Raw genomic sequence first — 24,956 nt, forward strand, 5'->3', positions numbered from 1 at the left:
TGATCGCCATTCCAAATATCGATCACGCTTATTGATTGAGTATTGGCTGCTATGAATATATATTCCAGGCTGATTCCCGTCCTGCGATGACTTCCATGTTGATCAGACTTCTTGCCAGCACAAGGAACCAGCTGGCTCCGCCTCTACATATCTACAGATCCCAGGTCAGTCTAAGCGACTGACCTGCAGTTACACAGGGATATACGACAGGGGGCGCTTTTTTTCATTCTGAGCTCCTGTAGGAGCTGTTGTACCAACGGGAGACTCGGTTGATGAAGGATTTCAGATCGCTAATAAAACGATATTTGTCATCGTCGGCACTCAGTGGGGGGGCTAATAAAACGAGATATGTCGTCCGTGGCACTGAAAGGGTTAATGAACTGTACCCGATATTTATTTAATATTGTCATATCGCCCACCCCTACTTGGGGGTACTACATGGATAGGATACACAACATTTAGCCTGGACGGCTTCTTCAGGGATAGGGGGGGGGGGTCTAGACGGGGCACAGCTCCTGGTTTTCACGTGACATCACACCTTTGAGGTTCCCTCTTTGTTTCACTATTTGCCCATGAGAGCCTTTTTAACTTTCTTTTCCACGCAGCAATTTGTGGGTCAAAAGATAAAGTGATGGATACGACTGAGTCATGATGTGCCGTCTGCTATGGTCCTGTGACAACAATGTCGTCTCCTGGGCCCGTATTCAGAAAGTTCCCCAGAGTACTGACCTTGTTCAAACGGACCACTTTTGACATTGATGCAAGGTGTCTTTGGACGACCCAACATCAAAGATGGTCTCTCATAAAAGAAGACGCCTCATTACAAGCTGCATCAATCGGATGAAAATGGAACAGCTCCCGTCTCCTAAGCGGGCGAGACTCTTCCCAGGCGCTATTGTTAACACAGTGAGATTGCAGGATGAGTCTCACACAACTAGTTTGCACTGGCTTTACGGGTCTGAAATTCAATTTAATGTCGAAATGTTCACAACACCTTCAACTAGTAAAAGCCAGTCCAATATTTGCCTTGATTTCTATGGTAAAGAATGTTTGGTCAAATCCTCTACATCTCTTCACTGGGATGAATGAAGCCTATTCCCGCTCTAGTCTTTTTTTTTAAGGTGGGGGTTGGCAGTAAGCCCACCAATGCTGCACCTTGTGTAGCTCACGTGACACATTACAGGAAGTGATAATGACTTGGTTAGTCTCCCTATAGACCACTGCAACACTTCTGTATTCTGAAATCATGGGAGAGAGAGCGGGGGGAGAAAATGAATGAATGTGGATGAGAGCCTTGGCATTAAGTGGTTATAGCTACGGCTGTGGGGGTGCTGGAGACATGATCCAATAGACTTGTATATGCCTGAGTCTCCTGAACACGGAGAGACTAATCCCAAGTCGATCAGCACTTTCTTGGCTGAGCTATAGTCACTTTTCCGCACCTACTCCCGAACTCTGCATGCACAGATTGATAAACCTAGATCTCTGGACAATCCAGAGAGACTCCGTGGGCAATCTGCGCATACGGAGTTCGGGAGTAGGTGCGGAAAAGTGACTATAGCTCGGCCGAGAAAGTGCCGATCGACTTGGGACTGGTCTCTCCGTATTCAGACCAGGGTTTCCGTTAGAAAAAATTGTTGCCGGCCTCAGTGTCCGGTAGATTTCAATCTACCGGTCAAATGAGAGAAATTCCGGTCAGAGTTTATTGAGCTTAAAAAACAATTGATAGGCAAAAGAATGACAACAAAACAAAAGAATGACATCATCAAGGCATGTAGATTTATAATATTTGTACTTAAAACTAGGCTACTTTTGCGTATAAAGTCATTATATTCCAAATAAAATAAGTCCCGAGACTCGTGCTGCTGCCGACTTTAAATCAAATAGGTGTCTGTGGGCAGTCGCCCGACATTAATAAACAACAGTCTGTTATAATCACATTTTTATGAGCTAACGAATTCCGTTATATTGGACATTTGTATTAATTATATCAAGCGAAGAACTGAGAGACGGCAACATTATCGTGGGTTTGCGCGACGACTCTCTCTCTCCACCTCCCAATGACTTATTTGCGAGAGTATGTCGATGCAGAGCAGCAGATTCAGCTGTTATTGGCTCTTTTCTGGGGACCGCACAGCAGCGCCCCCCACCCAACATTGAATTGAAAATGGCTGAATTGGAGTACTGCTGGAGTACTGCATTGTGCTGCTGCTGCTCCGGCTCTGCAGCTTCACAAAAGTTCGCACACCCAGCACTAAGCTCTCGCTGACAACGTCGTTGTCATTATTAGAAGCAACGATGAAACAAATGTAATGATTGTTTCGTTCATCGCATAGGCTATTTAATTTTAGCCTATTTTAATACAATCAAATAATCAAATTGTGCTTAGACTCAGGGAATTATTTTCACCGGACATTAAGACCGGAGAGATTAAATATGTCGGACTTCAACAGATTTTGCCGGTCAAATACCGGTAATTACCGGCTAACGGAAACGCTGATTCAGACAAGAGTGATACAAAAGAGACAAAGAGATACAAACACTCATTCATCCCCACAGCCATTGCCCTCCTCAACTCGGGGAGAAGGAGGTAGCTTGAGTATGTAGGATGATGTTTTATGTTGATTGCTGATTGTGTTGTTGCCGCTGGATGATGATGTATGTCATACTTTATGTAGGGGGATGACAAGATAGTCACCATTGTATTGTTCTTATTGCTGTTATGATGGTCCATTGATGCAGTGCAGAGTCTGTTACTAATGTGATTTCATGTTTGTTTTTATGTCGCACTTTATGCTACAAAACCATTTGCCCTTTGGGGACAAATACAATTGAACTTGTAGTTATTTTTTTATTTTTTTTCTTTACTCATATTCCGCTCCGTTTCCTCTCCCTTGACCAGGTATGATCCTAAGACTAACCAGTGGAGCAGCGACGTGGCTCCAACCAGCACCTGCCGCACCAGTGTGGGCGTGGCCGTCCTGGGGGGCTACCTGTATGCTGTAGGAGGGCAGGACGGGGTCTCCTGCCTAAACATTGTGGAAAGGTGACTGTCCTTCGCTGCGTGTGTGTGTGTGTCCACATGGGATGGACAGATGTATGATTGTGATTGAGTCTACCCAGTCCTCGTTCATAATGACTCTAGAATTGCTGTCCCTGCAGGTCCAGAAAATACTATGTTGATATAAAATACGATACTCTAAAATGCAATTTAAGACATGTGACTGGATACTTTGAAAATGAATGCCTGTATCTGGCCAGGTTGGAACCGACTCATTGTAAAAGTCTGATCTTCTGATGTTGTTGTGTGTTCCAGGTACGACCCGAAGGAGAACAAGTGGACCCGTGTAGCCTCCATGAGCACCAGGAGGCTGGGGGTGGCTGTGGCCGTTCTGGGAGGGTTCCTTTATGCAGTGGGCGGCTCTGACGGGACATCACCCCTAAACACAGGTGAAGTATTGATTAGGATGGACAGGTGGGTTAAGAATATTGATTACGATGACGGGGTCATTCATTCACGTTATCTCTCTCTCCCTCTGTCTCCTTCAGTCATTAACTGAGAGAGCGGTTGGTAACTGGCCACCACAACATAATTTATTCATTCATTCATCCCTTCCTCCACGGTCTCTTTCTCCAGTTGAACACCACAACCACAGAGACAATCATAGGCCTTCACTTTGACCCAGGGGTACCTTGTCTTCACTGTCTCATCAGCAGTACATGATTTATTTATTTATTTAATCAATTCCAAACTCTGAAAGGCTGCCTTTAGATTTTGTGCTCCGGACTCGTGGAATAACCTACACAGCACTTTGAATATCTACTCCCTGGTGACATTGGGACATTTTAAAAACGCGCTTAACATCTTACCGTTTTCTTATGTAATTGTTTTAAGCAATGCTAATATTTGTGTCTTATTCAGCTTTGTTTTTGTTGTCTCTTTGTTATATTTTTTATTGCTTTCTGCCTATTGTAATCTCGGCATTATTGAAAATGATCTCAGAGGATCTAAGTAAAGGTTGAATGAATAACAATAATAACTATTTGTATAGCACCTTTCATACAAGAATTGCAGCTCAAAGGGTGGCTAGGTGGTGCAGTGGGCTAGGCGCTCACCACCAATGCAGGAGACGCTGGGTTCGAGCCCAGCTCTCCACATTGCTATCAGCTTGGCTGGTCGTTCATACTAATACAATTGGCAGTATTAGGGGGTGGGAAGCTGATGGGTGGGGATCGGACATTGTGGACAGCGACTCCTACAGGTCGGTTGGTGCGCCTGCGCAGCAGAATCAGGAAGCGACGGGGGCGGCGTGCCTTCCAAACGCAGACCCCCGACGCTGAGAGATCGCGCTGTGCAGGTGAAAAGATGCGACTGCTGCTTCCTCGATTACCGGAGGGGACACGTGATGTAAGGCTTCGTCCACATTGCAGCCGGCTTGTGGGAGGCATGGCCTAACAGCGTTCGAGACAGGGGAGGGTAGAATTGGACGAAATTGGGATGGGAGAAAAATAGAAAATGGGAGAAAAAGTTGATTAAAAAAAAAAGAAAAAAATTGCAGCTCAAAGTGCTTTACAGCAGATTATATGGCATACAATGACATAAAACATATAAAACAAGCATAAAAAAGATAGCAGCAAGGTAAGGCAAATACCCCCCCCCCCCCCTGTCTCTGTCTTTCTCTCTGTCTGTTCTTTCCTCCCTTTTCTTGAACGGTTTAGGCCCCAGAAAACAGATGACATGACAGACATACACTGTCCCTTCTGGGGCTGCTGGAGCTGCTGTCTACTAGGACATGATTTATTTATTTGTCCGTTCTTCTGTCTACTGTCTCTCCGTGTCTCTATCCCTCCGGTTCAACACCACTACAGCCCCCAAGGAAGCCGTGGGCACACACTGTCCCCCATGGACCTGCAACAGAAGTACCTGTGCTGTGATGGCTGCCAGCATATTCACTCTTTTTATTTTAATTAATTAAAAAATATCTCACTCCTTTCCTCTTTTCAGTTGAGCGACAAAAAGCCATTAGAGAACTATTTGCACCAATATGGAGAAAAGCCATCGGGTTGTGGCGTCTCTCACGATAACGGGTCGATTAATTAATTAATTCACTCTTCTTCCTCTTTGTAAAGTTGAACACTTACAACCCCCGATGAAAACCACTGGCCTATGGTTTATACCCTAATGGGAGATGCGGAGGATGCAACCGTGTTTTCATTTTGTTCACTCTCTCACTCTTTATTTTCCTTCCTCTTGTCCTCCAGTGGAACGCTACAATCCCCAGGAGAACCGCTGGCACACGGTGTCCCCTATGGGCACGCGGAGGAAGCACCTGGGCTGCGCCGTCTACCAGGACATGATCTACTCTGTAGGAGGCCGGGACGACACCACGGAGCTGAGCAGTGCGGAGAGATACAACCCCAGGACTAACCAGTGGTCTCCTGTCGTGGCCATGACCTCTAGGAGGAGTGGGGTGAGTTTTAACCAGAACCCTGAGGGTGGGTTGTTGCACCAACTAGGTGTGATTTATCTCAAATCGTTTTTTTTTTAAAACGAGTAAGTCCAGATTTAGAATTAACCCGGAGCAATGTTGCACAATTCAAATCTAATCCTCGTTTAGTAAATCTTACGTTATTAATAATTTAAACTAATATTGAACCCATTTGAACCATAGTTTAAATCAAGATGATAGTATTTTTTTTTAATTTTGGCCCAGCCCAGGGACTCTTCCGTCTATGAAGATATTTGATGTTGCATATAATTTAATCTAGAATTCCATAACTGTCTATACTGTAGGTGGGCAGATACCAGAGGAGAGAACAAAATAGTATCTTATACATATACAATATATTATTGTCACACCCATACTTAAGGTACACAACATCCCCCAGGTATTTTTGTTACAGCTAACATTTACACATAATGCTTTATTGAAGTACTGGTCGATGTTGTTTGAGATAACATTACATTACCATGAAGGATTGTAAACCCGAGTTCAGCATACAATCTAGTGTTATTGGACATCATAACTGTAGGTGTGAGTCTAGGTTTATATGTTTTTAATTTCAGCTTGTTGCTTTTCTAAAGAGGAACATGTCTCATTGTGGTGAAGAGGTTTCTTCATTGGCACCAAACCAACAGTCAACAGTATTGTCAGAATTCCTCATTCAAACCAATGGGTAGAAAGTACCCTATACTATCTGATAATTTATAATGAATGCTAACGGGTCTTTACTAGAATAAGTGAAGAACTCATACGTATATTTAGTTATAATAATAGCATAATATTAGATAAACCCACCACAATTTATTTCCCATGATAGGACAAGTGCCTTGTGAAGAATAACAGTCTGAAATCTGTTTACTACTGGCTAATTTGTTTTCCGTCTTCTGGTTCTTTAGGTGGGCTTAGCTGTGGTTAATGGTCAGCTAATGGCAGTGGGAGGGTTTGACGGGACGACGTATCTCAAAACCATAGAAGTCTACGACCCTGATGCCAACACATGGAGGTATGTGGCACTGTACAAAAGATGGGTAGCAAATTGCTGGTCCCCGGCTGTATATGTAACACCACGCTAGCCCAGAAATCAGACAGACTCTGTTGACATTTTTAAAGTTTATTGAAAGTTGGTTCATCTCTGTGTTAATTTTCCTGGCTGTGATGTGTAGTATAGAGTAACACAGTGGTTCTCAAACTGTGGTAAGCGTACCACTAGTGGTACTTGGTGGTACTGCTGGTGGTACTTGAAAAATAAAACTAAAAAAAACGTTTAAAAAAAAATTAAGATTTTATTATTTTTTTTTGCAGTCACAGGCCACTGCACTTAGAAGCAGGCCAGGCCAGTGTTTCTAGTTGCGGCTGCGCAATAGTTAGATAACCTAAGTGGGCAACAACCAGGAGATCACTGTGACAGAGTAATGCAGTCTAAACAGTCATAAATCGTTTATTCAACTTCAGCCCTGATCATAACTATTTATATTTGTATATTTTTTGTAATGTCAGATACAAAATGAAATACTCCCACTTTTCTGAAAAGAGTTGTTGTTTAATCTGACATTAACACTTTGGGTGCCGGGAGCCGTCTTTAGACGTCTTTGCTGGCCATGCTAAAGTTGCCGGGGGACGCTGTACGTCGTCTTTATATCAATATTTCAAAAATCTGCGATCGGATTCATAATGTCCCTCCGCTGGCCTGAGATCCACCAGCAGGACCCACTGAGCTCTCTGGCGGTTCAGGAGCGCCATCTGGTGGCCGATCGGCGCAAGCGCTTAACAGGAAGCGCACTAGAGGTTTTGCTAGACGTCCGTATTGCTTCCGGCCACTCGGTACATGTCCCGTGACTCTAGCTCGTCACTCTACATAGCGATCGATTGCCAATAACTCGATAAACAACATGATTTGGACGTATATACCATTATACAAGCTGGAGATGGACCGGGTAATAATATATCCCATAATGATAACATTTCTACTCGACGATGATCGCCCAACGGCGCGCGGAGACTGGGGTGAGTTTCAGCGTGTAACGTTACCGTCTTCGATAATAACTGATATTATCAACATTTGACCCACATTAGATGATTGGTATAACGCTGCCCACGGAATTATAAACGCCCCCTCGCCCATCCGGTCAACATCAGATGACGTGTAGTAACTTCTAGAAGTACGTCTAGTTGGAATTTTTTATATCGCGCTGATTGCCATCAAACTGTATTTCATCATCAATATAATGCATTTGGGGCTATATATCACGTTCTGGAGAAAGCTGCAGAAAGAGATGAAAACATACTTATACATTAGACCATACTTTACTATGAATATGTGAATGAAAAAGTTTAACGTTGCTACACAATGAACAATACATATAGGACTTTGAATGGGCCCTAATAATGGCAATGTAGCAATAGAATTTAAAAAGTTATAGTCCTGCAAAGAAGGGGACTTTCTCCATAGACAAATAGCGCTGGCAATCTATGGTATATCATTAATTTAACCTTAGGCAACCAAAGTGTTAGCCTGTAATAATCCCCCCCAGAAAAATGTACTTTGCATTTGATATATTGAAAATATTATACTTTTTGTGTTTTTTTAACAATAATTTGTGATGCCATCACACAAACTGTCTGGAGAATTAAGTACATTTGCTGAAATACAGTTCTTAATTTTCTCACTTGCTATGTGAGAATGTTAGTTACAATGTTCTCAATGCCCCTTGTATTGTATGAGTTTTGTGGAAGAGTTTGCTAGTTCTAGTGCTACCCCTTTGTACATTGTGGCTGTGTCTGACAAAAGTTAACAATAAATAATGGTATTAGGAATACATTTGCCTCCTGCATGAACTGTGCATAGCTGAATAGACTGTATTTTAACGTCGGTCATATGGTGGTACTTGGAGAGCCAGCTACGTTCTCAGGTGGTACTTGGTGTAAAAAGTTTGAGAACCACTGGCGTAACGTATACAGCCAGGGACCAGCTGGCAACACAATTCCCAGTGACATAAGTCTACATGTCATTTTGAGAGGGAAAACACTTTATTTAGAAGGGCCCACGTTGTTATTGTATATCGTCAGTCACTCACGGCTATGTTTAAAAACATTTCCTCCCGTCTTCTCTTCCCAGGCTGTATGGAGGAATGAACTATCGCCGGCTAGGAGGAGGGGTGGGCGTGATCAAAATGACTCACTGTGAATCACACATATGGTAACACCCCCCCCCCCCCCCCCCCTCATCTCCAACCCACCACCAGAATGGATGCCTCCACCCAACCGACGTTTGTGCCTCCAAAAGAGACATTGTCTTACCATGCAGAGATGAATGGATGACGGGAAATAGGGGGAGGAGGAAAGAAGGAAAGAAGAGAGGGAGGGAGACTACCAGTGACTAATGGCTCATCCCTCCCCCAGACATTGACTTGACCAGCCGAGGATAAACCGATTAATCTTCTGTGACTAGCTACAAACAGAAGACCACAACGTACTGTGGAGACTTAATACCCCCAGTCTCCAGTGATCTCGCCTACAATGGACCTGCCTCGAGCCCCGCCCTCTTTTTTTGATCCTCCAATCATAAATGGCGCTATCCCAGGGAAAGGGGGGTTGTGATTGGACGATCAAGAAAAGAGGGCGTGGTGTGAGATACCGATTCGAAAATGTTCCTAACCCTATGCTTAAAGAAGCATTTTAAACTTTCCTCGCAAATCTCCACAGGTTTACAGGTCGAATGGGGAATGATGACCGATTTCCTCCTGCCCCACTATCACAGGGACTCTCCTGGGGGAAACTAACAAAATCCATCCCTGCTTTTTTACAGATAGTGTTAAGACTTTATCTGCCTTTTTTTTTTTATGGTTGGTGGAAAACGCAGCAAAGGCGTAGTGACCGCCAGAAGATGAATGCTCTCTCTCCACCAGTTTGTTACCGTTGGGACATCGACTCAGTTGAAGACTACATCTCTTACCGGTGGGCTTTTATCCTGCGAGCCGCATCAGGCCCTGTGGCCCTGGAAAGAGGTCATGCCGTCGCTCACTGCGCTCTTGATGGCATCTTTTTAGGAGAGCAAAAAAAAAGAGCCCAATTTCCTCCAACTACCAATCACATGACGATGATCTCTCTGTTGTATTATTTTATAAAACACTAACTTCTGTTTACGGAGGTGGGGACTCTCTACCGCTGCACTTTAGGATAACGGGGTCTTTCAGAGAACACTAACCTGAAGTTACAGTTCAGATGGCGCAGGTCGTGGTTGAGACGGTAAAGCATAATAGTAACACATCTGGATGAACATCAACTGGGTCACATTCAACGTGATTGTAGACTTAAACAAAGTAAAATAAAATCACAGAAATTGATACATGTGATTTTCATCTAATTCATATTTCTAAAGTGATTTCATCCACCACCTGTTAAGACATGTGACTGTTGTCTTTCTTGATGTTTCAGAGTGTTGTGTGAGCCATGGTCCTATTCTAGCTGTACACTATTATACTGTGTAGTAGTACAACCATTGAAGTATATAGTAGAGTACAACCAATTGTTTTGATTGCCAATCTTGCAGATGTCTTCGCTTCCAATCCATCTATCTGCTTGTTTCCCTCACAGGGGATGCTGTAGCTTTGTCTTGAACTGTTTGTGCTTGTTAACCAACTGATGTTGGCAGTAGTGCCGTGCAGTCATACAGCCAGCTACCCCTGACTAGAGATGCAGCAAAGCCAAATGACACCACCTGCTGGAAGATGATGGAAGAGCCTGCAATCTGGTTAAAAATAAGGCTTATTCTCTTTCATTTGTGAATGGTCTTAAGATATGTACTGTAACTAAAGCAATGGGATTGTAGTATTTTTGTCTGGATTTACACAGGAACAAAATATCTAGTGTTTAGTGTAGACGGCTCTGGTGAGATCAAGTCTGCCATAAAAGGTTAAAATGTCAGACTTACTTTTCCTGTGTAAAATGCAGTCTTCTCTTATCCCTTTCACCTTAAAGAAATGGTGAACTTGGTGGTCAAGTCGGTTTGAATGAACCTCTGAATTGAATGCACTGTGATTGTTTATTATATTTTAAGTTTCTTTCCCTTCTCTTTTTTGTTTTTATGATGTTTTAAAGAGTTTGACACTGAGCATTACCTCGGTGTTCAACTTTTCAAATGTGGGGAAAATTGATAGAATACATACCATCCGCTAAACCCGGGAGTTCTTGAGCTAGGGTGTTCACACAAAATATTTAGGATAACGGTGGAATTCTCTACATGCAATAGTTAGACTCAACTCATGATATTATTGGAGACGTTTCTGACAAGTCTGCACTTTATTTTTTATCACAGATTGGGTTTGAAATAAACGCGTAGCTGTTAAGAGTTCACCAAGCAAGACACGGCGAAACATAAAACTGGCTTGAGTTGTCATTATTATGCATTCTTTTTAACAAAGTCTTCATTGGTGAGCATGCACAAACATTGATATTGGTCTTGATATTCAGTAATATGCCTATTTGATACATTATGGGTTTAGTTTTATGAATGAGGGACCTCTGGTAGATCTGAGATGGAATTTCAACTAGTAGAACTATCCAGTTGTCTACATAACGGGGGGGGGGGGGGGGAAGCAATTCTTGAAGTTTTTGGATAATGAATAAAAAACAGACTTGAATATGGTAGTCGTGCTTAATTTTCTTTTACTTTCCCACTATTCTTTTAAAAAATAAAAAAATCTTCAAACATCCCTTATAGGATATCGGTCCTTGGATATGTTTAACAGCTATACACACTAATCTGTGCTTATGAATGGTAATGAAATTCCATGATATATACAGTATTTATGAAATACCATGGCAACTGTGTTATGTCTACTTCTTGAAGTCCTCTCAAGTTATATGTTGTGACTTTCCACTGCCAGTTTTAACATGCAAGACCACGACGATGATGTAATGTGATTGTAATGGCACTCAAATAACTTAACCATGGGTAAAAAAAATATAGAGAGAATAATAACCTGTATGTAAAACGACTTCAGATGAAGGCTGGGATCAATTAATTTGAAAAAGTGCAATTCTAATGGTATAGAGCATTCATTTTCAATAACTTAATGTGTTTGGATGGATATAACCATTCAAGCCAACTGGTTTTGAGTATTAGATTTTTTATGAAAACCCACTTCCAGATTGGCTCGGAATTGAAAATTATTTGAACACAGCCCTCCTATGGATAGCCAGTGTATGTACATTATCTGATTGTGCTGTGTTGCTTTCATATAGTTATGAAAGAACCATGGTCTACGGTGATCACTACCACAACCCTGACTGTTCATATTCAGTTGTAAAAAGTCTTCTCCCTGGAAATGACTGTGCCCGTCTCTCTCTGCAAATGCTACGATATAATTGTTCTGGACGACAAAGACAACTGGAAAGAAGGATGTTGTTGGTCTATATTAGACTCAAACCTTTTCATCTCAAGGACCTCCAAATTTACACGCAATAGGTCAGGGACCCCAATTTGATAAGATGTTGCTAGATGTGATTTAGTCATTCTTATACATTAACGTCTAGTGAATAAAATATTGGTGAAATTAAACTATTACTCATGTCGCTGGGAACCGATCCCATTTTGAGAACCGCTGGACTAGATGGCTTGCACACAGCTGGCTGTGTGTGTACCTACCAGTATATATTGTATACTCAACTACACTACTGGTGATGGGCCTGTATTGTTTTGCTCCCTGTCAGCATATACTCTACATGCATGGTTTGAATTGACATTGAGGTTAGGCTATATATTGTGTGGTGTGAAGATCACACCACGCATTAAGTGGCTCTGATTAACAGTTGTTAACTTTTTGAGAACCATCTTAAAGGGACATTTCACTTCAGTGGAACTTGTCAAACACAAGTCTTACCTCTGTAAAGTCATCTACAAATAAGTTAGTGACCACCGCTGTCCCTGTTTGCCATCAACACCACCATGGAGATATAAGAGGCTAGAACAAGGAGGAGGCCAATGGGACAAATGTATGAAAATCCAGTTATCTCCAACTTGAAATATCAATACAAATACTGGACACCCACCAGCAACAGGCCCACATTCCATTTAGAATGTCTAATGATTCCCAATGTCCTGCCTTTTTATTTAGATAGTGTGTGTGTTTTCCTGATCACGTCCCTGCATGCATAAAGGAAACACAATGTTACCGTTGGTTGGAAATGGGACAAGATTAATAAGTATATAACACTATAAACAATCATCAGCCTAGTTGAGCCTGACAAAACAAGCATCATGTTTTTTCTGAATGTATACATTCAAAAAAGCTGTAACCATAAAAATTATCTGAATCTATTTAGCATTTAAATATACAGGGCCGTCGGGTCAGTGATATACTTACTTCCCCTTCAGATATATAACCCCCGATCACGATGGCATTGTAGTCCATACAAAGATCAGTATTTCTCTTGGATTCGTTTTATAAACACATCCACTTTTTATTTAATTTAACCCTGAGACGCCAAAGTGGTTGGAATTAGGAAGAGGGGAGACAGGCGGGAAATTTAATGGGAGGCGATAATATTGCTGTATTGTTTGATTATAATTCAGAAGTATGATATTTAGACTTTGTCCTCAAAAATAATGGAAGTGAATGAGGAGTCTGAGACTGTCTGACACCTGGGAGGAATGGTGGTGTTGACAGCGGACGACAGGGACATGGTTGGGGGCCTTAGGGATATTTTCGTGCAAATTTGTGCAAAAGCACCAAATTTGGCCCAGATGTAGCCCAGAGTATGCTCAATTGATTTAGCCAGGGCGCCTGAGCCGGTGACCCCTGGGGCCACCCTGGTGGCCAAATCAATATGGCCGCTGTCCGAAAAATTTCTTGGCTATAACTTTTGAACCAAATTAACTAGAAATACAAACCTGGTGTCTATTTTATGTTTTTGACTATTAAAAACACATTGGAATGCTTATCTTTACAATTAGGTGTGTCTGGACCCCTAATTTGCATATTACCAAGATGGCGACGACCTGAAAGTGAGTTTTACCAGAACTTTTGTTTTTTCTGTCTATAAAAGTGAAATTATATACACCATATAATTATATCAGAATCAGACACGTTGATTGCCTGGCAATATTTATATTGTCAAATAAACCTAAACAACAATTGGTTGCCAGGCGTACTGTAACAACAACAAAGGTGAAAACATGACAGAACAACAATAAATACCGCACAATACACATACAGAATCATACCCAACATTAGCCCAAAATGACAATCCACATACCACATCAAGGTGCTCAGTCTATAGATATATGTTTATGGGAATGGATGTGCTCAGTCCTTTTTATTTACCAGGGTGAGTGATTGTGGATGGAAGCTGTAGGTGACGATTTTTATATATCATAATCACACAACCATATTACTAATTGTCGTCTCGACCCTCATTGTTGGTACAGGCACCCTCACAGCCACATATTGAGGTGCAATTGACTCTAGTTTTAAAGCATTTGCAGTGCTCTCTACATGACTTTTTGCAGCCACAGTGGAGGAGAATGGTGCAGGCTTTACTGGCATCTGCAAGATGAGTCCAGTAAGGTTCCCAAGTCTTGGTCGTGGAGTCCCAGTACCAGCCCCATGTACTGAACCTGGTTCCAGTAAAAGCTGGCCTGCAGAAGTGCTCTTTTGACATGCTGAATCAGTGCAGCTTGGGTGGGAGGCAGGTTCTCGAGGGACCTGGTACCATTAGAGAAAAGATGATGTCTGGCTTCATCTACTCGGCTGGAGCCACAGCTCTTGCTGTACATGATGCTGACCATACGCTCCAGTCTTTGGACATCTGCGTCGATCTGTTCAGGCTCCAAGGTGAGGGCGACCAGGGTTTGTCAGATCCGGTGTTGCCTCCCAAACTGCCCATGCACTTCTTTTCCCATAGCCCAGGAAGGCTGATGTTATATCGCATCCTGTTAGCGTGTGGAAGAGAGGTAAGGCCAGTGACTTCTGGGGACCAAGAGCATTGCAGATCTTGTGAACAGGAATGTCCCGGTAGTTCTTTCCACATGCAAAGCCAATACAGAGCTCTGTGAGGCCTAGTGTGACTCAGCATCGACGGGGCACCGGTCGAGAAAGTGAACAGTTTTAAGTACCTCGGAGTCCACATATCCGAGGACTTGACATGGACCACACACATTGACAGTGTAGTGAAGAAGGCACGGCAACGCCTCTACTTCCTTAGGCGCCTAAGGAAGTTCAAAGTGAGTCAGAAGATCCTTAAGAACTTCTACTTGTGCACAATAGAGAGCATACTGACTGGTAACATCACCTCCTGGTTTGGGAATAACACAGCACACGACTACAGAGTGTGGCCCCTTCAGCCGAACGCACAATTGGAGGTTATTTTGTGGTTGCTTTTCCTTATTTCTTGGTGATGCTGGACATATGTACAGGCAGGTGGAGGAGAGCCAGACCTTTCTAAGTAAAGGCTTAGTGGTGGTGAGCCTCTCCCTGTCCAACGTCACCAAGGAAAAGCAACCACATTAAACCTTTTCTAACTTTTTTAAGCACCACCCAGGGGCTTTGCACTCAATTTGGCACACCTGATATTCCATGACTGCACTACCCTGCTAAATCCAATTTGAGCTAATTGACAAGTCAAGTTTGAGATTAATCAATGAAACTGGACTTTGAAGAAGTCTTTATTTGTAGCACATTGCTACATCGTCATGCAGCGTAGACACATGCGAGAGGGTTGACACATAGGACACACACACACACATATAAATTGTTTGGGTCGCCGTTGAAATGTCTTCTCTGCTTGACCCATGAATGAAAACGTTATTTCTCTCACAGTGAACTGTGGTGTTCCACAAGGAAGCATACTAGGACCACTACTGTTCCTAATTTATGCAAATTACATGTCGTCAGCTTGTGACTGCAACTTGTTCCTGTTTGCGGACGACTCAGCCCTGCTGGTCTCTGACAAGAACAAGTTACAGGTTGAAAAAACCCTCAGCTCGGAACTAGGCAAAATCTGCATATGGCTCGCCGACAACAAACTATCATTACACATGGGCAAAACAGAGTCCATTCTCTTCGGTTCAAATAACAAACTCAGCAAAACAGACGGCTTCTCAGTTACAGTGGGTGACAATATTGTCACAAGGAAAGATGAAATTACCTACCTGGGTTCCATCCTAGAGGCTAATCTTTCCTGTGACAAAATGGCATCCAATGTAATAAAAAAAGTCAATCAACGAACTCGATTCTTGTACCGGATCTCCTCCCTGGTAAACAAGAATACCCTGAAGACTCTGGCAGGAGCACTCATTCAAGGGTACTACGACTATGCTTGCACCTCATGGTACCAAAGCACCTCAAAGGCACTAAAAACCAAATTACAAACATCTCAAAACAAACTAGTCAGACTACTGCTTGACCTGACTCCTATAGAACCCACCTCACCCCTGCACACTTTACCAACCTAGGATGGCTTAGAGTAGACAACAGAGTACAGCAACTTGCAATGGGCCTGGTCTACAAGATACACTACACGACCAAGGTACATTACATTTACATTTAGCTGACGCTTTTATCCAAAGCGACTTACAAGTTCTGTACGACAAGCCATCAGGAAGGGCACAACTCTATCAGCTGAGCAACAATGTTCATCAAAGTGTTGAGTGCTACAGTGTAGGTTCGTTTATTAGGACAAGTGCATGACAGTACGGTTAGTTAGGATTAGATTTTTTTTTTTTTTTATTCAGATAATGGTTGAAGAAGTGCGTCTTTAGTCGACGGCGAAAGATTGGACGTGATTCGGCTGTCCTAACTGGGGTGGGTAGTTCATTCCACCATTGTGGGGCAAGGACTGAGAATAGGCGACTTCTCTTTGATGACCCTCCCGGAGCTTGGATAGTAGGTCTGAGGCGGCCAGAAGATGGTACCCATGTACATGTCAAAATACTTCCCAAAGGTCAGTGAATACCACGATCACAACACCAGAGGGAGCTCCACAAATCATGTAAAACCCAGATTCGGCTCAAACAAGGGACTAAACACGTTTCGCAATTATGCCACAACAATGTGGAACGCCCTACCCAAAGCTGTAAAGGAATGTAAATCACTACCCACCTTCAAAAACACTCTCAAAGAACACCTACGGGAGACTGCAATTCAAAACTGGCCCCTACAAATGTCCTAACCCAGTTGTACAATAAAGACCAAGCATGGCTTTGTCAGTATTCCAATGTACAGCCCCACCCAACCCCACCCCACCTACCCAACCTCCTCCAATGTACAGTTTCCATGTCAAATGTATGTCAGTATTCCAATGTACAGTGTCCTCCCCCCCCCCTACCCAACCCCCCCCCCCCCCCCCCCCCACCTCCAATGTACAGCCCCACCCCACCTACCCAACCTCCCCCAATGCACAGTTTCTATGTCAAATGTATATACTCTTCTTCTGGATTTTTTTAGTATCACAAACAGTACTGTATTTGAAAATCTGGTATGTCATAAATGTATAGATGTAGCAGTACTGTCTATCTGTATGTCATGTGTGTCATATGATGAATTGAAAATAGGGGACCCTGATGGAAACAAGACGAAAGTCTTTCTCAGGTCTGCATCCTCTTAACAATTGTATGTATTGAGCTGTACTGTACTGTACCCATTCTGCAATCTGTTAATAAACTTTTCAATCAATCAATCAATTTAACAGATTGCAGAATGGGTACAATACAGTACGGCTCAATACACACAATTGTTAAGGGGATGCAGACCTGAGAAAGACGTTTGTCTTGTTTACATCAGGGTCCCCCATTTTAAATTCCTGTCATCCTTCCCCCCAAGGGCAGCCGGGAGCAGACATGGGTTGCGGCGTGGGGCCACACCCTGGGACCAATCCAAGTGCTCCTGTCCGTCTTCGTCAGGGACGCGACAGCATTAGCGATCTGTTGTGCATGTTTTTCCTTCTTTTTTTTAAGGGGGAAACCCTTGCGAGCGCAAATGCACACTCCACCTGTGTACCTGGCAACCCGGTCCCCATGCAGATGCAACATCTTGTCACGTTGTCCTCCATGTTGATGGCTTCCTGGTATAGTATATGCACTACTAGGGTATCAAAGGGTAGTTAACCCTATTGTTCACCTCTGGCCAAATCCTTTCCACTCTGAGATTCTGTTGACAACAAAACATGTTTTCAGATTGGATGTAATTACACTGCAAATGTGACAGGGAATCTACAGGCCGGGACGGAAACGCTCAATTCAATGCTGCAATCTCCACCAGGTGCGTCTGCTGCACAGGAGACAGACATAATACACAAGATATTTTCTGCTGCTTCCTTTTACGCTTCAAGTTAATTTTGTCCTGCTGCTGCGTGTCAGTGAAGCGTGGAAATACATTGACTGCTATGTATGTATCTGTGCTGTAGTCGCAGCCGATGTAGATTGCAAAATAAATGCTTATGCATATTATAGTAGCCTCTGTCTCACAAGTAAGGACCATGAATTCCCATTGGAAATGCTTACTTTTTGAGAAATAATACATGACCCCAAAACAACATTAGTTACTTTCATAGTAGTGGGCACGGTGGCCCAGTGGTTAGCACTGCTGCCTCACAGCAAGAAAGTCCTGGGTTTGAACCCCAGGAGCGGGCCTTTCTGTGTGGAGTTAGCATGTTCTCCCCATGTTCGCGTGGGTAAGGAATCCATTGGTACCAACCATGTCATGCTAGTTGTCAGGAAGGGGGCTAAATAATGCTCTAAAGTTAGGCACAATGTTGGTGAGGGAAAAAACGGCATGGGCGCATGGCCATTCATTCAAAGGGGTCCCTAATGATCTCAAGATATCTGAATGAGAATGGGTTCTATGGGTACATAGTCCCCTTTATGGACATGCCGACTTTATGCTAATCCCATGCAGTTTGTTTTGCACGCAATACAAATGTGTTATTTTAGCCAATTCTAAAAACGGTGTATTTCACTATTTCCGCATACTGGGGTCCCTAAAGTCTTGGATTGCATGAATTGGATATGACTGAAAATCTGACTTGTGGATTTGTGCAATGAGCCCAATTGCATTAATGTGTGATGTCAGATGTTTGAGACCATTCTTTTGAAACCACCTCACTGTATAAAATTACATATTCTAAGATAATCACAGCCTCATCACAACTTTACAACCACAAACTAGAGACCAGGGCCCTATTCCCCGTACCTGGTTCAACTAAGTCGATCAAGAGTCCCATTATCCAGATTCAATTAACCCGATGTTTGAATCCGGGATTTTCCTGTTCCACGAAGGTGGATTCAGTCTTGTTCATTTGAACCAGACTTGAGACCCAGGATAATTGCGCGCGCCCGCCTCAGCTGACAAGACAGCAAACTCGAATAACTGTTGCGACTCGCGAGCGCCGTATCCGTATAAATATGACGTGCATTATATAGGACAAAGTAAATTCATAGGCTGAATATGATTTATTATCAGCGTTACTGCAGACATATTATTTTACATTTCAAACGAAGCACAAGAACATAATTCAGAATGGTATAATGCAGATCTAGACTGAGAGAATCATTTCAGGAAGCGAGCTGGCATTTCTTTGTGGGGGCGTGGCCATGGTTCATCCAGCTAACTGAACTTAACCCTGCTCTCGACCAGGCTCAATCTTTTTGATCTGTTGTCATAGTGATTTAGACAATCGAGCGTCGGGGAATGGAAAGGTCTGGCTTAAGTCAGGCTATGCTGGATATTATCCGGCTAACTCAGGTAGCCAGGTACGGGGAACGGGGCCCTGGGCATTCAGAGGATGTATTGGCTTCCCCAGGTATATTGACAATTAAGGGTGGTATTCTGAGCAATTTCCAGAACAGAAGTGCTCGCCATCCAATCTCTGAACAATTAAATTCTTAACGAAATCTTCAAATTCCCAGTTTTAATACCAACATCACAAAATATACATAGTTCCTCAAGGACTATGTATGTGTCTTGGTGTTTTGGAGGGACTTGGCTGCACCTCAATAACATTTTCAGGTTCCCAGCTTTTCTTTTTTATTTCAACATAATAACACAACAGAAAAATATAGCATGCAGTACACACTACAGTACATATCTCAGACACCTCCCATCAACTTATCTTTCTCTCTCCACATATAACATAACATATTTACACCTATATTCATACATTACATGTGACACATTACACACATACACAACATTACTTCAATCTCTGTATACGATATACAGTGCATGCTTTCAGATGATGTATACCACTGTGGCATCTACTGATAACCTGTTATCTCCCCCTAAAGACCCCACCCCCTAAAAGGAAAAATACTAAAATGTGTATCTTAGGGTCAAAAGTATAATACAAGATACTTAACATATATACAGTGGAATACGAATGAATCTATTTACACGGAGATATGCAACGTAAAAACTAGCGGTGCGTTCCCAGCGAGTCCTGGCTGCCTGCCTGCCTACCTACATAATGGCTGTAGCCTCTCCTTTAACGCCCAATAAAATCAACATCAGGCTAATTGGCTGCTCTAACACTAAGCCTCGATTATCAATCAAGAGAAGGCAACATAAAACATTTCAATAAAAAAAAGCTACTTTGAACATAGATATAATACTAGTTTAAAATGTGTGACTATGAATAAGTCAATACGGAGACTAGTGAATCCTGGAGCTGCTTCATAGACTGTGAATAATGGAACAGCTCCTAGACACTGTGACTGTGTACCCATGACTTTACTTGGATATGGGTACATCTTCTGATTCAGAGCTGTACGCCCTACATTTGAATAAAACTAATTTGGATGTGATCGCATTTTTTTTTTATTTGAGCCCACAAAGTTGGATACAAATAAAATAAATACTGTATGAATGAATGAAAAAGTAAATTTTTGAACATGTATTGTCCATATTCCTCCAAACAAATCACAATATCAAGCTCAGTCAACCAAAACAATCATAATGAAAAACGTATTATAAACAAAAAGTCAAGAGCAATGTGGTTAGTTATAACCACATTGTATATAAAGAAATACTGTCAATCATAATTGTCAGTAAAGCATCTTAGGGCATGACCCGACTATAAAATGTCAAGCTTGATAACTCAATATAAATAGGATGCATAAATAAATAGGCTGTATACCAATCTTACTGTCCATGATTTTGAAAGGCAAAACTGATCAGCGCCACAACTCTCCTAGAAGAAACGAGGGTAACTGAGAAGGCTGCTTCCTAGTCCAGCAGAGATTCGTTGTTGTTCATGACTCGACTCCTGTGGGCCAGGAAGGGGGACATGCGCTTGTCTGCTCCCAGGAAACGATACATGCAGACCATGGCGTCAAAAGGGCAAAACACTGGAAGGAAGACACAAATTTAATTCAATTAATTAATTAAATATTTGCATTAGGGGTACAATAACAAAACCAAATGTTTTCATGTTAAATTAACACAATGGCCGTCAACGAGTTTACTCGTTATTGGCCGCCAATCGAATAGCGCCAACTACGACTTTACTCATTTTTGGGATCGTTATATCGTTTATTCGCTATATCTATTCATAATTCATAGCCGCAGCCTCTGGTATAGTCTTCAGACCCTGTCTGAGCTGGCAGACGGTCAACACCGCCCTCTACTGCCAGGCGGAGCTATTGCATCTCATTGAAAATGGGCTTGTGTCTTTTAGGAGGCGATCTGATCTGAGTCATTGTGAAACGGTCGGTAGTGTGGTGCGGACCTCCACGAGCATTATTTGGAATTGCGATAAGATATTTGGATTATCTCTTTTGCATTACATCAGATACAAGGTAAGAACATCATATATGAATTTGATCGTTGATCTGACATTTATTTTTACCGCGATCTGTGTGTAGGTGTATGTGCTTATTACCGTTGGCTGCGGTGGGGGTGGGGAGCGCCCCGCTACGACGGTCATTTCATGTATGGACAAGGAGACATAGTGATAATCTAGCGTTGATTTCAGGATGATTAGATAATCAGCCGAAAATTTACAACGTGATGACTGGATTACAGTCAAATGCATTTTTCTCGCCTTTTCCTGGAATTACTGAAAAACACCCAAAACATACTCTATTCAAAACGGTATAAAACGGAAATGTACGAATGAAAAAACAATCTGTCTCGGCAATGTTGACTAGAAGCAACATTGAGACCGGACGGCATTATTAGACCCATAGATATAATATAAGATATATTTTAAGCACTCGCAAATGTCACATTCTAAAACTATATCCATTGAATAAAGACCTGGCAAAGAATGGGGTATTAGCGCCCCCTGCTGTAGCGGTCAATGTGTACATGCTCACTAGACCTTCAGTACAAAGACTTAGAAAATGGCCTATATATCTGGAAAGTGTAAAACACCTTCATTTCATGTCTCAATGGAGACGAAGGTGAGTCGTCTACCCGCCTAAAAGGAGCTCCTGCCACATTTAAAAGATGTTTTTGTGTCACATGGTCCAAAAGCTTCTGAAGTCTATATATTATCCAGCAAACAGAAAGTTCTGCAGGAAACAATATGGATTAGGGATGTCCGATATTATCGGCCAACCGATATTATCGGCCGATATCGGCAGTAAAATGTGATATCGGTATCGGTTTAAAAACAAAAAAAAACAATAACAATATTTGTTATATATATATCCAGTGAAATTATTAGTTACCTGAAATTATTCAGTTTTTTGGACGGGGAAACCCTGCATATATCGGTATCGGTTGATATCGGTTGATATCGGTATCGGAAATTAAGAGTTGGACAATATCGGTATCGGTAAAAAAGCCAATATCGAGCATCCCTAATATGGATATATTCATCGTATTCTCATGACACGTCCAACCAATATGGTGCCGCAGCTCACTGAGCACCGTTATCATTTCATTAGAATCACCTGCTAGTTGATTACAAGGGGTTGGGGGGGGGGGGGGAACAACAACAATTCCATCTTCCAAGATTAAAAACCAGGCAATTTGCATTTTAATTCTCTGTGTTAATACTTTCTGCGCCAAAAACGCTTTACAGCGATATTGGCTGCCATGTGCATTCTGCCAATAACGCTGTCCAGCGATTTTGAGATCAATATTTCATTTTTTCGCCATGGCATTCATAATTCATATATACACCCACGACGCTGCAGCTGGACCCTATAGGTGACGGCAACGCCGGCTCAATACCACCGCCTGGTGGATGGTCGGGCGAGTTAACAGGATAGGGCTGATGTGCGTCGATTAAACTCATCCGGCCGTCACATATCGTTGCAGGACTCCCGACAGACACAATGTACATAATGGATCGCTTTCTAAACTTAATAATCTATATGATTTCTGCGTTTATTGCGACATACAAACCGGAAATGGACCTAGGCGATCGGCGTCGTATACTTGGGATCTTTCACCGCCAGTCTCTTTGACACACGGTAAGAGGAATATAACGTTATTTTCAACCCAATTGTGAGTTTCCTTGTGAGCAAACCGATCTGATCAATATATCACCCAACCTACATAAAGCATTTACTGATGATCGGGGAATTATAAACGACCCCCCCCCCCCCCCCTTCACGCATGAAGCATAATGTATACCGATGATATACAGTTGAATTCTTTAATATAGCGTGTATGGGGGGGAAACGGCAATCAATAATCTATATATGCGTTGAGGCCTATAACTCACGTTCTAGGAATTACTGCAGAAAACGATAAAAACTACTTATATTCTAGAAGGTATTTTTGTATGAATGAAAAAATATAACGTTCCCACATCCTGAACGATAGATAATCGATGTTGAATGGGCCATAGTAATGTCAATATAGCAATAAAATTTAAAAGGTTATAGCCCTGTAAAGAAGGTGAGCCACTCCATAGACTTATAGTGCTGGCAGACTGGGTACAATGGCTGGCAAGGACTGTGTTAATTTGCCAAAAGTTATTAAAAGGTTTGCAATGATCCATTTTCCTTGTACCTTCATAAGGCCCTTTATTTCTTTTTATACACAAAAGACAAACAATACAGTAACAATAACAAGATCTCACAATAACAACAATGACATTAGCAGTGACAAATATAATAAACACAGAACATAACATAAAAAAATCTCTGTAGCTTTGTTATATACAGTATATTCCATTGAATCACTTGCTACACTTGTTATGCACATTAGATGCCAACTTCTTTTTGCTGTATGACGACAATACATAGGGCTGGGCAATTAACACATTGACCGCCAGCAGCAGGGGGCGCTGATACCCCATTCATCGCCAGGTCTTTATTCAATGGATATAGTTTTAGACTGACATTTGCGAGTGCTTAAAATACATCTTATAATATATCTATGGGTCTAATAACGCCGTCGGGTCTCAGTGAGTTGCTTCTAGTCAACATGCCTGAGACAGATTGTTTTTTCATCCATACATTTCCGTTTTATACCGTTTTGAATAGAGTATGGTTTGGGTGTTTTTCAGTAATTCCAGGAAAAAGGCGAGAAAATGGCATTTTACTGTAATCCAGTCATCACGTTGTAATTTTTCGGCTGATTATCTAAAACGCTAAAATCAACGCTAGATTATCACTATTATGTCTCCTCGTCCATACATGAAATGACCGTCGTAGCGGGGCGCTCGCCCCCCCCCTCCTCCTACCCAACGGTAAACAGCCATACACAGATAGCTGTGATCGGGGTAGAAATAAATGTCAGATCAACGATCAAATTCATATGTTTTTTTTTTCTTTTTATTTCAACAACATACATAGACAATACATTTCAGCATACAAAACTATAAAGATTAAAAGAAATAAAAATAAAACGGACAAAAATGAGAAAAGAAAAAGTGTGGCATGGGTCCTTCGGTCCATTCTATATTTACATTTTCAATAATTTCCTTGTATCCTTTTCAATCCCCTGTGATGTCATTCCTTCCCCTCCTATATTCTTCCCACTTTTCCCATTTCGATTAAAACTTCTCCTCTTGCAGCCCCAGCAAATGTGCGATTCTCTCCATTTCCTGTATCCCCTCTACTATCTCTATCCATTGTTCCTTCGTCGGCGCTTCTACCCTGTACCACAGTTTAGTTAAAGCTTTCTTGGCTGCCACCATTAGTATCTTAATCAAGTATTTGTCTTCCCCTTGAATTCCTTCCTGTGATGGGTTCCCCAGATACAACACTTGGCCTTCCCAGTAGTTTCTTATTTTCTGACATCTCCAGAATATGTGTGTGTGGTTCGCAATTTTTTGTCCACACTCCCTCCAACATGGTTTCTTTGCTGGTGTGTAATTGCCCTGTATTTCTGGTGTTATAAAGAATCTAATTGTGTTTTTCCACAACAAACTTGATCCTGTGGTTGATTGTTGTGTCTTACATGTGTTATACCATTCCTCCTCTGTTATCTCTATTTCTAACTCTTTCTCCCACTTTTCTTTTATATACAATGTTGCATTTCCCTTACTGTCCATTAT

At 42.1% G+C, this 24,956-nt stretch overlaps 2 protein-coding genes across 4 annotated transcripts in view; one reads left to right on the forward strand and one right to left on the reverse strand.

Moving 5' to 3' along the window:
* The window catches only part of klhl20 (kelch-like family member 20), a 67,665-nt gene extending 56,622 nt beyond the window's left edge, over window positions 1-11,043 (forward strand). For all 3 annotated transcript variants that reach the window (XM_084326999.1, XM_084327000.1, XM_084327001.1), the window contains 5 exons: window positions 2,903-3,046; window positions 3,317-3,450; window positions 5,263-5,471; window positions 6,401-6,507; window positions 8,620-11,043. In XM_084326999.1, the coding sequence (XP_084183125.1) occupies window positions 2,903-3,046; window positions 3,317-3,450; window positions 5,263-5,471; window positions 6,401-6,507; window positions 8,620-8,704 (679 nt within the window). In that variant the 3' untranslated portion in view covers window positions 8,705-11,043. The remainder of the gene's footprint in view (window positions 1-2,902; window positions 3,047-3,316; window positions 3,451-5,262; window positions 5,472-6,400; window positions 6,508-8,619) is intronic.
* Window positions 11,044-18,985: 7,942 nt separating this feature from the next.
* The window catches only part of cenpl (centromere protein L), a 48,093-nt gene continuing 42,122 nt past the window's right edge, over window positions 18,986-24,956 (reverse strand). The window contains exon 6 of the mRNA XM_084327554.1: window positions 18,986-20,844. The gene's annotated coding sequence lies outside the window, so the exon portion shown is untranslated. The remainder of the gene's footprint in view (window positions 20,845-24,956) is intronic.

Source organism: Notolepis coatsorum (genome assembly GCF_963971535.1).
Source record: "Notolepis coatsorum genome assembly, chromosome: 13".
In the NCBI taxonomy this organism is placed as follows: Eukaryota; Metazoa; Chordata; class Actinopteri; order Aulopiformes; family Paralepididae; genus Notolepis; species Notolepis coatsorum.